Source organism: Malaclemys terrapin, chromosome 21 (assembly GCF_027887155.1).
Source record: "Malaclemys terrapin pileata isolate rMalTer1 chromosome 21, rMalTer1.hap1, whole genome shotgun sequence".
Classification (NCBI taxonomy): Eukaryota; Metazoa; Chordata; order Testudines; family Emydidae; genus Malaclemys; species Malaclemys terrapin.
In genome coordinates this window covers 17320404-17333960 of record NC_071525.1, presented here as the reverse complement: position 1 = coordinate 17333960, position 13557 = coordinate 17320404, and the positions used below count along the sequence as shown (strand labels likewise).

General features: G+C 55.0%; 1 protein-coding gene across 2 annotated transcripts; it reads right to left on the bottom strand.

Annotated features, from left to right (window-relative positions):
• Nucleotides 1-1601: 1601 nt before the first annotated feature.
• On the bottom strand, nt 1602-11996 carry LOC128827200 (protein NKG7-like). Of its 2 annotated transcripts, none has more exons than XM_054011010.1 (5): nt 11857-11996; nt 4558-4777; nt 3958-4104; nt 3603-3731; nt 1602-3159 (listed from the first exon to the last, which is right to left on the bottom strand). In XM_054011010.1, exons 2-5 carry the CDS (start codon nt 4730-4732, stop codon nt 3113-3115), a joined length of 498 nt encoding a protein of 165 aa, XP_053866985.1. In that variant the 5' UTR covers nt 4733-4777; nt 11857-11996; the 3' UTR covers nt 1602-3112. The 2 variants fall into 2 exon arrangements, with proteins under 2 accessions (XP_053866985.1, XP_053866986.1); XM_054011011.1 differs by having other exon boundaries at nt 4558-4774.
• Nucleotides 11997-13557: the final 1561 nt, after the last annotated feature.

Here is a 13557-nt window from a genome sequence, read left to right as displayed (position 1 = left end):
CCCCCCCCACTTCCGAGCAGCACAGGGCACCAGAGCAGCTGTTTCCCCCGCGTCAAGGGCCGCTGGCTGGGCCTCGGCCCGGGGTATTTTTGTCACAGAGATGCTGCCACTTCCTCTGGGCTTTGAGCAAACCAAGGTGAGGGGGAGGACGTGGGAGAGTGGCCTCAGGGTGTGAGAACTGGCATTGACTGCCCCCACCCCGTCCCCTGCAGCACAGCGCCCCCTAGTGCCCCCACCCCGCCCCCTGCAGCCCAGCACCCCCTAGCGCCTCCACCATGCCCCTTGAAGCACTGTTCGTGTTTCCCTGGAGATCTCCCCTCCAAGCACTAAACAGGCCTCTTTCTTCCCGCTTAGCACTGGAGAGCCAGCCTGCACCAGCCCCAGCTCCCAGCCCCCCACCATTACCACTAGACCCCAGTTCCCTCCCAAAGCATGGATAGAACCCAGGAGTCCTGGCTCCCAGCCCCCGCTCTAACCACTAGCCCCCATTCCCGCCAGCAGGAGAAGGTGCAATTACCTTATAGCGCGTCCTGCAGCCGCGGCTCCAGCAGCTGATCTGGCCGGGGGGGAGCTGAACAATCAGTCCGGCGGCTTTGGAGGGCGAAAGGGGAAGTGGCACCGGGTGGAGTGAAGAGGGGGTGAGATTTCTGTGGGTCTCCCTGGGGCGAGCTGGGGGGGAGCCGAGCCCCAGAGCGCCTCAAAGGGTTGCTCCAAACTTCCCCCTTTCGCTGCAGGTGCAGGGGGTTGTTTAGCAGCGTCCAAGTCCTTTCACTTTCCTCTCTCTGGCTAAGCAGGGGCGGGCACAATCTGGGCATGGATGGGAGACAAGAAGGGGGGTGGGGGGCTCTCCCATGGCAGTCAGGGCTGGTCCCAATGCTCCAGGGAGGCACTAGGGGGCGCTGTGCTGCAGGGGGGCGGGGGATGCCACCCCTATCACAGGGGAATAGAAAGGTCACTAATTGCTCAGGATATCTCAGTCCAGACCTGCAATAAACCTGGGGCACGGACAGTAGGGGGCGATCACGCCCTGGGCATGGCGACGGGATGGACTATATGATCACACCTCTAACTGCAGTGCCCTCGGCCCCGTCCTTCTCTTGCCCTGCGTCTATGTCCCCCCACATGGGCAGGGATAGAATCACAACCAGGGTCTGCAGGATTCAGTGTTTGTTTCTTGATCATTTCAACGGACAAGATCAATGTTTATTTTCAAGCGTGTTTTTTTTTCAATTCTCATCCCTGGAAATTTTCACAATTCTTTCCTGATTGTTATCGATTTCCCGGGGGGAAGCAGAGAGCAGCGGGGTCGGCCAAGAATTACTTCCTGACCGCCGCGGTTGAGATGCTAAAAGTTAAGGCTTTCTAACCCTTAAAACACAAATGTCGCTGGTGCGCATATGCAAAGTCAATATCCTGAAATCAAACACCGAGACGTTCTCAAGCAGCGTTCTTCTTACTCTGTAAATGTCAATTATTATCAAGGGAGATATTTTTTCGCCCCTTGAAATCAACGTTCACCGATAAAAATGCCTCTCTGCCAAGCCTAGATATAGACGTGTTGGGCAGAACTCCATGTTTACTTTTGAAAAAATTTCCCCGGACAATTTACAATGTTTTTCTTTAATCATTTTTTAAAATGTCTCTCTATAACCGTGCAGTCGTGTGACGTTGCGGGGCGGTTAGTCGGTGGTTTTATTCGAAGGCAGTCAATCTTGGGGCTCAAGAAGCTACAGTTTTATAACTCTTTACAACACCCATTGTCAACATACATCACGTGGCAAAATACACAAAAGACACAGCCATCAAGCAACAAATCAGACCTGTTCCATTTGTAACAGGCCTAGTTCAAAAGTCCAGATCGCTGGATTTTGACTCAAAGAAATTCTTCGTCAGCGTTTTTCTTCCTTTGCCTGGCTGTAAACTTTGATTAATACCAATGAGGAAATACTTTCTCGTCCGTTCGTGTGTAAACAGTGAAATCGGCAGATTACAGCGCGGCGTGAAAGGATTAGATAAAACTTTACTGACATTTACCAGTAAAAATCTAATCTTCCGTGCTTAGCTCTAAGCTGCTCTCCACAGCAGGGTTTTTCAAGAGGAATCTCTGCTCCCGCTCACATTTACCAACTGCTGGCAGTTATTGATTTCCCAATATTAATTCTTTTGCCGGCCTGTCACCTTTCTCCACCCCTGTGAAATCTCTGCGGTGAATTCGGGAATGACTGAAATTTTAAAAAGGCTAAAAGTGTCTGATTTTAGAGATGGATCTAGATGTAAACGCCAGAATTTGGGGGGATATTTTCCACATCATTTCAAAAACTAGCATCTAAGAAAGGAAAAAACCCTCCGTCTATTCAGTCCCTGATTTACCCTGGCTACCCGCCCATCTCTTTCCCCGGCCTCCCCCGGTTTGAGTCACCCCCCTGCCCACCCCTTCCGTCTCTGACACGGCAGATGTCAGTGACTGAACACCTCCGCCCGCTGGAGCCTGGTCAGGGTCAGCGGCGAAGCAACTTTGGACAGGGAGTGTTTTATAACATTGCAGCCCCAACACCCCCAGAAACCGAGCGTGAGCTCCCAGAGCTGCTGTGATCAGAACCGACGCCCCTGCTCTCATTGGTCGTCTCCCCGCTCCTCCCAGCACTAGGAATAGAACCCAGGAGTCCTGACCCCCCCTTCCCTGCTCTTACCTACTAGACCCCATTCCCTTCCCTGAGCTGGGGAGAGAACCCAGGCGTCCTGCCTGTCTTTGACACTCACCCCAGGGGAGTGGGAGGGATGGGGGTGTTGTTGAGGGGCCAGAAATCCCCAGACAGAAGGCTTAGAGGACAGGCCCTTTAATCTCCATGGAAGAAATAGGGTTCAGCTGGGGGCCCCGGGAAGAAGAGAGGAGGGCAGGGGGGCTGTATGGAGGGGGGGCAATCGCTGTGATGGGGGGTTGTGGGAGCCCAGAGTGACATATACACACAGCAGGGCTCATCCCCTCCAGCAGAGGGTAGTAGGACAGACAGATAGACACACAAGTTCACACACCCTGCTCGAGGTTCGTCCCCACGACGCTGCAAGCTCCATCCAGCCCTCCCAGCTCCATCCCTAGGGGGCAGTGTGGGCCTCACACTCGGCTGTAGGAGGATCCCGGGGTGAGCAGCGTTACCGCACCTGGGGCAGAGGAGAGAAATGGGCTCAGGACCGTGACGGAACCAATGGAAGCATCATCCACTGATCCCCAGCTGCCCCACCCCAGAGGTGGCTGCATCTCAGTGGTGGGCAAGCCATCCCCATGTGATGTTATGTGTGGTTGTTCCCCAGCTGCCCCACCCCAGAGGTGGCTGCATCTCAGTGGTGGGCAAGCCATCCTCATGTGATGTTATGTGTGGTTGTTCCCCAGCTGCCCCACCCCAGAGGTGGCTGCATCTCAGTGGTGGGCAAGCCATCCCCATGTGAGGTTTTGTGTGGCTGTTCCCCTGCTGCCCCATGCCAGAGGTGGCTGCATCTCAGTGGTGGGCAAGCCATCCCCACGTGAAGTTATGTGTGGCTGTTCCCCAGCTGCCCCACCCAAGAGATGGCTGCATCTCAGCCCACAGAGCCCTAGGTGCGCTCACCAGTTCCAAGATACAGGAAGAAGGACAGCCAGCCCAGGCCGTAGGACCAACTGTAGGAGAGCATTCCTGGCATGACAAGCTGGCAATCAGTATTGGCGAACACGACCAGCGCAATCATGGCACAGAGTCCTGGGGCAAAGGGAACAGCAAGGACACCCCTTAGTGCGGCCCACGCTCAGTCCCAGCCCCTACCCCAGCCCACCACCCGGGGGAGCTGCCAGATCCCAGGGCAGGATCCCAGGGGAGAGGGGCATCCTCCCCAGGGCTGGCTGTAGGGGATCCACAATATCCATAGAGCTGTGGGACCCGTGGTCCGGGACTGGCCGGCGAGGTGGGGGCCCTGTGGGTGCGGTACCTGCACTGAAGCTGCCCACGGTGGAGACCAGGATCAGAGACACGGAGCGAAAGTGGGAGCAAAAGAAGGAGGCGATGAGAGCGAAGAAGGAGAGAAACCCGGCGAACATGGCCAGGATCATGAAAAACCTGATGGTGTGGAAGAAACCTGTGGGGCGGGGAAGGGGTTAAATCAGTAACTGCACAGAACCCAGGAGTCCTGACTCCCAGCCCTCTAAACCACTAGACCCCACTCATCTGTCCTCTCCGAGAGCTGGGGAGAGAACCTGACTCCCAGCCCCTCTGCTCTAATCCACTAGACCCCACTCCCCTGTCTCTCCCCTCCCCCCCGAGCTGGGGAAAGAACCCAGGAGTCCTAGTTACCACCACCACTACCGCCCCCCCAGTTTTACCCACTAGACCCCACTCCCCTTCTAGACCTGGGGAGAAAACCCAGGAGTCCTGGTTCCCAGCCTCCAACCCGCTCTAACCACTAGACCTCACTCCCCTCCCAGAGCTGGGGAGAAAACCCAGGAGTCCTGGTTCCCAGCCTCCAACCCGCTCTAACCACTAGACCCCACTCCCCTCCCAGAGCTGGGGACAGGACTCACAGCTTCCTTACCTGGTACTCTGGTTGGATACAAGATGCAAACCTGTGGCACACAGATCTTCCAGAGCCCAAGATGACTCCCCTCTGCTTCATTAACCTTCACCCAGTTGTCTGAGACCAGGGCCTCCACCAGCAGCGCCAGGCTGAGCAGAGCCAGGATGACGCTTGCGATCCGGATAAGCGCCATCGCTGGGGGGTCCCTGGGGCCTGATCCTCAGGGGGGAGGGAGCTGCTGGGAAGCCAGATGGGAAACAGGGATGGTCACAGACCAGCCTCCCCGTCCCAGGTAGGGGAGAAGGTGAGGGACCGACGAGAGCGAGAGGGAGGAAATGAAAGATGGGGAGGGGGCCATGACCCCAGCTGTCCCTTCACACTGGCCGGGGCGGGGGTGGGCAGGGTACAAATAAAGGGCTGCAGTGAAGGGAAACCTGGGATGGAAAGAGAGCGAGATCTAGGCTTGCCAGTTTGGCTGGGACGTGTACCTGGAGGTTTCATCACATGACACAATAGTTCCAGGGCCGGCTCCAGGCACCTGCCAACCAAGCAGGGGCTTGGGGCGGCACATTTTCAGGGGCGGCATTCCAGCCAGCCTTTTTTTTTTTTTTTTTTGCGCTTGGGGGGGCAAAAGCCTAGAGCCGGCCCTGGCAGCAGCAGCACGTCCTATACGGGGGGTGCCCTGGGGCCGCTGCGGTTTGCATCGGGGAGCAGCGCCCGCACCTTGTGGCTGGGCCAGGCAGGGTCCGAGCGCGGGACACTCGGGCTGGGGGCCGCCTCGCGGGGCACACGGAGCCGCCTGCAGGTGCCGCAGGGCGGTCGCCCCCAGCGCCGCAGCCGGGGCTTGGCGAAGTGGCCCGAGCCACCCAGGGACTGTGGCAGGGCGGCCAGGAGCAGCAGCAGCAGCGGGGCCATAGTGGGGACCAGTGCCCAGGGCGCAGCCGTGTGGGGCCTGCGTCCCGATCTCCGGGGCTACGCTCCCTCTGGGGCTGCCCTGCCCCAGCTCCTCAGCCCCCTGCCCGGGCGGTCCCCCGGCTCTGCCCTCCCAGGTTCTGGACGGTCCTGGAGGTGGGAGCCCCGGCTGGAGGGACCCTGAGCTGAGGCGGGGCCCGGGAGCCCCCCTACTTACCCCGACTCTGCCAGCGCCAGACTGACTGGAGGCGAGGGGGGAGCGGGCGGAGTCAGCACTGGTGTGGGGAAGCCCAGGACTGGGGCGGCAGGAGGTGTGGGTGGGGTGGGGGGGAGAGCCCAGGGTTGGGGTGACAGGGAGTATGGGTGGGGTGGGGGGGAGAGCCCAGCGCTGGGGCAGCAGGGGGTGCGGGTGGGGGGGAGAGCCCAGCGCTGGGGCAACAGGGGGTGCAGATGAGGGGGGAGAGCCCAGGTCTGGAGCGGCAGGGAGATGCAGGGGGAGCCCAGGGCTGGGGTGGGAGGCAGCCAAAAAATTTTTTGCTTGGGGCGGCAAAAAACCTAGAGCCGGCCCTGAATAGTTCATTCAAGGTTCGTTATTCCTGCAGATGCCGGGACAGTCCCAGAGCGGGGGGGAGCGACCCTAGCGAGATCCCACCCAGACCATGGATGGAGAGAACCTGCAATTAGCCTGATTCAGCCTCAAAACAGTTTTCTGACGCAGAGCTAAGGCTGCCCGGGGTGGAACTTGGGCCCTTCCCGAACACCAAAATCAACCAGCCTCTGCAGACCAGGAAATACAGCACTTGGGTCCACGCCCGTGTGCCACCTTCACGCTCCCTTTTTGTGCCATGCCCCCTTCACCCATAACACAACCCCCCCCACCACCTGTGCCATGTATTTAACAGGAACTGCCTGCCCCCTCCTACAGCCAGGTAGCCCAGTCTTTCTCAATGACCAGTCCCTGAGATCTCCCTGACAGTCTAGGAAGGCAGCAAGCCGCTGCTTAGTAGCAAGTAGAGAAACTGTGAAACTCCGCCTGGCAGCTACATTTCACAGCCCTTTCAGCGCCTTCCCCTCACGTGCCCCACACCATCTAACTCGCCTTTCACTTCCCCTTCTTTAAACCCACAGACCAGGCTCCTCTCCTGCCCCACAGCTGCCAATCCCCACCGCAGGATAAGCCAATGCCCTGCTACGGACACACCCTACGCAATGCAAAGCATTCAGTTTTCATCCGCTGTCGAGCGACGTTGATTTCCCCGTACCCACCAGGCACTCCATACATCAAAATCGCACCCGGGAACCTCGAGGCAGGTTCAGCAGGGTTACGAAGGGTTTTATACAATGCATGCTGTGTGAGGTATTGTTTAAAAAGTCTTGCTGTGTTGAACATTAATACCCTGTTGGATTGTACGTGCTAGCCCTGTATGGGGAGCTATGATGTTTTCCTACGTGTGTGTTACTGAAATATGTTGTGACGTTGGGAGACGCCCACAGCCGGCCTTTCAGTGGTAACAAAGGCGCAGCAATCGCTGGCCAGACAGGCGATCATGGCCCATCAGGAAGAATCCACACTCCTCAGAGAGGGCACATATGCAGTGGGCGCTGCCTGACCCCTACGTCAGGGCAAGGATCTTTCTAGCAGCTGGAGAGAAAGTATAAATGAGGATCGGTGACATCACCTCTTGGCCTCTCCCCGTCCCCATCTCAACACCTGGAAGATAGTCTGGAAAACAAAGACTAGGAACTGAGGAGACTGGTCCCAGGCTGAGAGGGAATCCAGCCTGTGTATCAAGAACTGTGAGCTGCCTGTAACATCTATTAGGGTGAGAAACTGCTTGATCCAAATCTTGCTTAGTCTGTAGAATGTAGACGGCGAATTTATTTTTATTTCTACATAACCAACTCTGACCTCTAGGCCTGCTACTTATGATCACTTAAAATCCAGCTCTCTGTAGTTAATACATCTGTTTTATATTTTACCTAAAACAGTGTGTTTTGGTGGAAGTGCTCGGGGAATCTTAGCTCAGGTTAACAGGGACTGCTGCACGTCCCCTACCCTTTGACGAAGTGGTGAACAAATTAATGAGCTTTCACTGTCCAAGGTAGTCATGAGCCGTGTCAGATGGTATATTTCTGGGGTGCAAGGCATTGGGCTGGGGTGAATGGCTGATTCATGAGTGGCTCAGGGAGTCTTGGTGAAATTTAGCTGGGCGTGGTGCTCCACCTGCTGGTGGCTGAGTGATCGCAGCGCCTGGAGGGGATTGCTGCTTGTGATTGGCACAGTTTTGTGAGAGACAGCCCAGGCCGGAGAGTTAAGCAGGCACAGCGGTACCCCAGTTCCACGTTGTACCCTGAGGATCACATCACACCCATCGACCCACTAGCCGACATTTCCATCTATGATGATCAAAATTGATCAAAAAGTAAGAGGAACGCTGCCCCGGGCACAACTGGAGTTTGATTTCAAGGTATTTGCTGAGTGTATGTTGACATGCAAAGCTGCAAGTTTGTGTTTTAAGGGTGGGGAAGTTTCACTTTTTGAATCGCAGCATCTATTGTCATAAGAACATAACAGCTGCCATCCCGGGGCAGACCAATGGTCCGTCTAGCTCAGTATCCTGTCTCCAGCAATGACCAACATGAGGGCTTCAGGAGTGTGTGTACATAACAGGGTAATTTTGGAGAGATCCACCCCAACTTCCCCTCCCAGCTTCTGGTAGTCAGAGATTTAGAGGCTGCATCCCTGACCATCTTGGCTAATAGCCATCAATGGACCTATCCTCCAGGAACTTATCCAGTTCTTTTTTTAACTCAGTTACACTTTACAATGTCTCCTGGCAATGAGTTCCATGGGTTAACGGAGCCTTGTTGTGTGAAAAAGCACTTCCTCTTGTTTATACTGACCATGCTGCCTGTTCATTTCACCGGGTGACCCCTGGTTTTTTGTATTGTGGGAAAGGGTAAATAACACTTCTCTAGTCACTTACTCCACCCCCCTTCATGATTTTATAGCCCTCAATCATATCCCCCCTCAGTCGCCTCTTTTCTAAGCTGAACCACCCTAATCTTTTTAGTCTCTCCTCGTCTGCAAACTGCTCCAGACTCTTGCGCATCTTTGTTCCCCTTGTCTGAACCTTTTCCAGATCCACTATCTCCTTTCTGAGCGGGGCGACCAGAACTGGAAGGATATAGTGGAACTGACATTAAATTATTATTGTCCAACCCTCCCCTATTGTCTGATCCCACCCCGCTATTACTTCCCACAACTATGAACATTTGAGTAAATAAAAATTAGGGGGGAAAGGCTTAAACTCCATAATTGTGTGCAATGGGGAACATTTAAATTTATAAAAATAGGGGGAAATGCTTAAAAATAAACATTGGTATTGTCTATCAAAAGTATTTAAAAAATAGAAATCGAATTCTGCCAAAATTGGACATACTGGGTCTCTCAAGGTATGCGTTCCCCTCTTTCCTTGGATCACACGCGTGGGGGGCGGGGGGAAGTGAGCGGGGCCCATATATACCTCCAGATCACCCCAGACCACCCCAGATCACAACCACAGCTCTGTCAAGATGCTCCGTCTAATCCCTCCACCCTGCATTGCAGCTGGACTGCATGCCGAGAATTCCCCGTGGCTACTGATAGCCCCAGGGGCAAAGATAAGGCTGTCTGGGCATTTACCTTCCCTCTGCATTTGCTGGCTTGCAGAGAACTGCATTTGGCTGAACTTGATGCTCTGCACGGGCACGAGATACCCCCGGGCATCCTTAACCGTGCGTTGACCAATTTTTTTGCCACTCAATATGAAAAGGTCTCAAAGAGGCTGGCAGATGCAGCCATCGAGCGGACTGAGTCCAGTGCAAGGAGCTCACTGAGCACCTGCCAGGAGCGAGGACAAAAGCAAATCCGGCAAATCCCTGCTCTCTGAAGCTGCTGACGGTCCTGCACGGCCGTCTTCGGGGTGGGGATGTATGAGTTTTAGACTGGCGGCAGAGACAGGCATAGCTTAACAAGGAGAAAGGTTAAGGGGTGACTTGATCCCAGTCTACCAGCACCGACACAGGGAACAAATGTTTAATAATGGGGTTCTTCAATGTCGCAGACAAAAGACGAGCAAGAGCCAATGACTGGAAGTTGAAGCTAGACCAATTCAGACTGGAAATAAGGCATCAATTTTTAACAGGAAGGGTGGAACCACTGGAATAATTTACCAAGGGTCGTGGTGGATTCTCCATTGCTGACCATTTCTAAATCAAGATGGGATATCTTTCTAAAATATTTCCTCCAGGAATTATTTTGGGAGCAGTTCTCAGGCCTGTGTTATCCAGGAGGCCTGGCTAGATGATCACAATGGCCTCTATCATATAGATGGGGAAACCAAGGCACAGAGCTGGGCAATGACTTGGCCTAGGTCACCCAGCAGGCAGGTGGCAGTTAGGAATATGGCCCAGGTTTTCCGAGCTCCAATCTGCTGTTCTCTCCGCAAGGCCATACAGCCACTATGTGCTTGCTAAGCGCTGGGTTGCCAGGTGTCCAGTTTTCAACCGAACACCCGGTCAAAAAGGGACCCTCACCAGCTCTCCCTAGCCCATTGAAAATGAATGAGTGAGTGAGGGTGGAGGAGAGCAAGCGATGGAGGGAGGAGGGAGCGGGACGAAACCTCAGAGAAGGGGCAGGGCAAGGGTGTTCAGTTTTGTTCGGTCAGAAAGTTGGCAACCCTATGGATGGCTGCGCTGCATGCTTCGTGGCAGTGGAATGGAGTGAATGGCCATGGTTTGAACCACCTGCAACATGTCATTGCCCGCAGGGCTGGAGAGAGAAATCTCCGACCAGGTCTGTGCCCCAGAAACGGGGCAGTTTTATTACATGATGGTTACAGGAACTTTAAGCTTGTTAGAAAGGCTGGTGTATCCCGCTCCTTCCCCATCCCCTGCAATATGTAGTCCCCTTCCCACCATAATTTCCATCTCCCTCTCCCCTCCACACCCCCATTAAGCCATCAGGTCTTTAGAAGGCAAGTATGCACAAAAAACCCATTGGGAGAATCTCTGAACTTGAAGGGGAGGGGCAGGGGCTGTATCTCAGCAAACTAGCGCCAATGACCCTACATGTAGCGCATTAACTCTCCTCCATGAAGAACAGCAAATTGCTAAGACAATTGGAAAGCAATTGGAAAGAGCATGTGGATTTTAGAGCACTTAGGAGTGGCCTGTAAACAGAAAGCTGCTGTTAACTTTAGCAGAGTTGGCACCTTGCTATAATACATAGATAGAGTGGGTGTGTCTGGGGATAGAGAGATAGATGATAGCTAGATAAGATAGATAGAGGGGGGTGTAAGGGGATGGCTAGATAGAGGTGTATAGAAAGCTGGGTGTGGATGGGGACAGACAGACAGTTGTATTCCCCATGCAGTCAGGGGGCTCTGCTTAAATTAGCCCTCACCTGTTCTCTGCATCACCTCCTCCTTCGAAGGGCTCACTCCAGCCCAGCTCAGCTCCTTTGCTGACTCCATGAGATGGGGGCCCCAGAGGAAAGTGTCCATTATGTGGACACAGACCCTGCTCTCCCCATCCTAAGTTTTGTTTCCTTCTCACAGCCCACAATCTCCACCCCATCAGCCAGCTCCAACGTTGCTGAGCGATTCTGAGTGAGAGAAATTGCCTGGTCATTGAACCCAGGAGTCCTGATGCCCAGCCCCTGCCCGCTCTAACCCACTAGACCCCACTCCCCTCTCATTGCTGGGGATTCAAGCTGGGTGCCCTGACTCCTAGCTCCCCCTGCATTAAACCCAATAAACATATTCCAGCAAGGCTGGCAGTCTAGATCTGAAGACGCCAAGAGACAGAGAATTCACCGCCGTCCTGGGAAGTGTGCCTGATTTCGAACTGGAATGAGCCTGGCTTGGGTGTCCGTTCTCCACGAGATTCGAGAGCTCTTGATGACCCAGGGTTTCCTGCCCGGGAAGGTCCTTATCCACGCTGCTTAAGTTACCTCTCGCTCATCTCTTTGACTAGTTCAGCAGCTGGAGCTCGGTCAGGTGTCTCTCTGTCAGGCCCTTTTTGCTGCCCTTCTCTGCCCCCTCTGCAGCTGTTCAACATCCTTTTAAAGATACATGCACCAGAGCTGGACGCAGAGTCCCAGTGGCACTCTCACTGGTGCCTTAGATGGAGGCTAAAAACCCCTCCCCACCTCTACTGAGGACTCCCCTGTTTACACGTCTGAGGATCGCCTTGGGCCCTTTTTTGCCCCATCGCACTTTGAGCTGCTAGGCAGTGCCTAGTTACGTGGAAGAAGCACGTCTCCCAGCAGCTGAGAGAGACGGCTGTCACTGCTGGGGGAAACTGAGGCAGAAAACAAGGGAAGCTGCGGAGATGGGGAGCTCTGCAAACAGCAGCTCTTACCTGGGCTGGGGTGGGGGGGGCTGGTCTGATCCCACTGCTGACACCAACCAAGGCAGTTCTGGCAGATAAACAATAAAGACGCACTCATGCCATTCTGGAACTGCAGCCCGGGCACACAGCAATGCTCAGGGAGGAAAAGGAGCCGGGAGGAACTTCCTGCTAAATAGAGACAACAAATCTTCTGTTCAGATGAGGGGAAAGTCCAGTGATAAGAAGATTAGAGCAGGGCTGGGAGCCAGGACTCCTAGGTTCTGTCCCTGGCTCTGGGAAGGGAGTGGGGTCTAGTGGTTAGAGCAGGGGGCTGGGAGTCAGGACTCCTGGGTTCTATCCCTGTCTTGGGGAGGGGAGTGAGGTCTAGTGGTTAGAGCAGCGGGGGCTGGAAGCCAGGACTCCCGGGTTCTGGCTCTGGGAGAGGAGTGGATTCTATTGGTTAGAGCAGAGGTGGCTGGGAGTCAGGACTCCTGGGTTCTCTCGTTGGCTCGGGGAGGGGAAGGGAGGAGGGTCTAGTGGTTAGAGCAGCGGGGGCTGGGAACCAGGACTCCTGGGTTGTGTCCCTGGCTCTGTCCACAGTTTATACACTGGAGCCTTCCACTTTCTTTTCCAACCACAGCAGAGAAACTTCCACTTTCCGGAAAACAGGAAGGTGATTGGTGCCTGTTCTCATTAACCCCTTCACCACTGGAAACTCCCCAGCCACAGGCCAAATGGGCCTGCTGGGTCAGAGTTCGAAGGACCACGACCCCCGTGACTCTGAGACCCTGGGGAAGGGATGAGGCTTGGTCCTGTTCTAGCGCCGGCCAGCTGGGATCTCAACGCATCTGAGGAGCCGCTCAGCCCTCAGAGCGAGAGGAGGGTCTCTAAAGGGGTAGAACCAAGCATAGACCCCAGGAGTCCTGACTCCAGACCCCACTCCTCTGTCAGAGATGGGGATAGAACCCAGGACTCCCAGCTCCCCCATTCCCCTTCCCTTGATGTGGTGAGAACCCAGGAATCCGGGCTCCCAGCCCCTCCCACTCTAACCCACTAGACCCCACTCACGTCCTAGAAATAAGGATAGAACCCAGGAGTCCTGACTGCCAGGCCCCCTGCTCCAACCCACTAGACCCTGCTCCTCTCCCACAGCTGGGGAAAGAACCCAGGAGTCCTGACTCCTAGTCACTCTAACTACTGGACCTCACTGCCACCTAAGTAGCAAGTGTGGCTAAATGGCCTTTACGAGCCTGGAAGCCTCTGACGCAGTTTCTTTTCCTCTTTGGAGCCACCTGCCGCTCCCGGGCCTGGGAATATTGCCACAGCCGGCGAGGAATCCGGTTCCTCGGTAGCTGCCTGCTCCGGCTAACCCAAGGGCTGGTGCTCGTAGAGTACGACCCCCACGTTCTTTACGGGGCACTTGTCTTAGTGGATTTTAGGGGCGGCTGGGCCTCGCGGGCCCCCTTCTCCAGGGGCTGTGACTGGCATTTAGGAGCTGCTGCCCGACCCCTCGGGCCTGAATGCCGGATTTCCCAGAACATTGGCTTCCTCCGGAGCAGGACAGATAGCTGCCTTCCAAGCTGATCTTTTGGGCCTTGAGACACTCTGTACCCCAAAGCAACCCCCATTTTTACCACGGTGATATAATTATGATATTTTTTGTGCAGTCTGCCTTGTGAGGTATCATTTAAAAAGGCTGGATCTGTTGAACATGAATACCCCGTTGGATTG

Coding starts and splice junctions, on each gene's coding strand:
- LOC128827200 (XM_054011010.1), bottom strand. CDS start 4,732: ATGGCGCTTATCCGGATCGCAAGCGTCATCCTGGCTCTGCTCAGCCTG. Junction 3,732..3,957: donor CGTGGGCAGCTTCAGTGCAG/GTACCGCACCCA, acceptor CCTTTGCCCCAG/GACTCTGTGCCATGATTGCG. Junction 3,160..3,602: donor CTTCCTGTATCTTGGAACTG/GTGAGCGCACCT, acceptor CCTCTGCCCCAG/GTGCGGTAACGCTGCTCACC.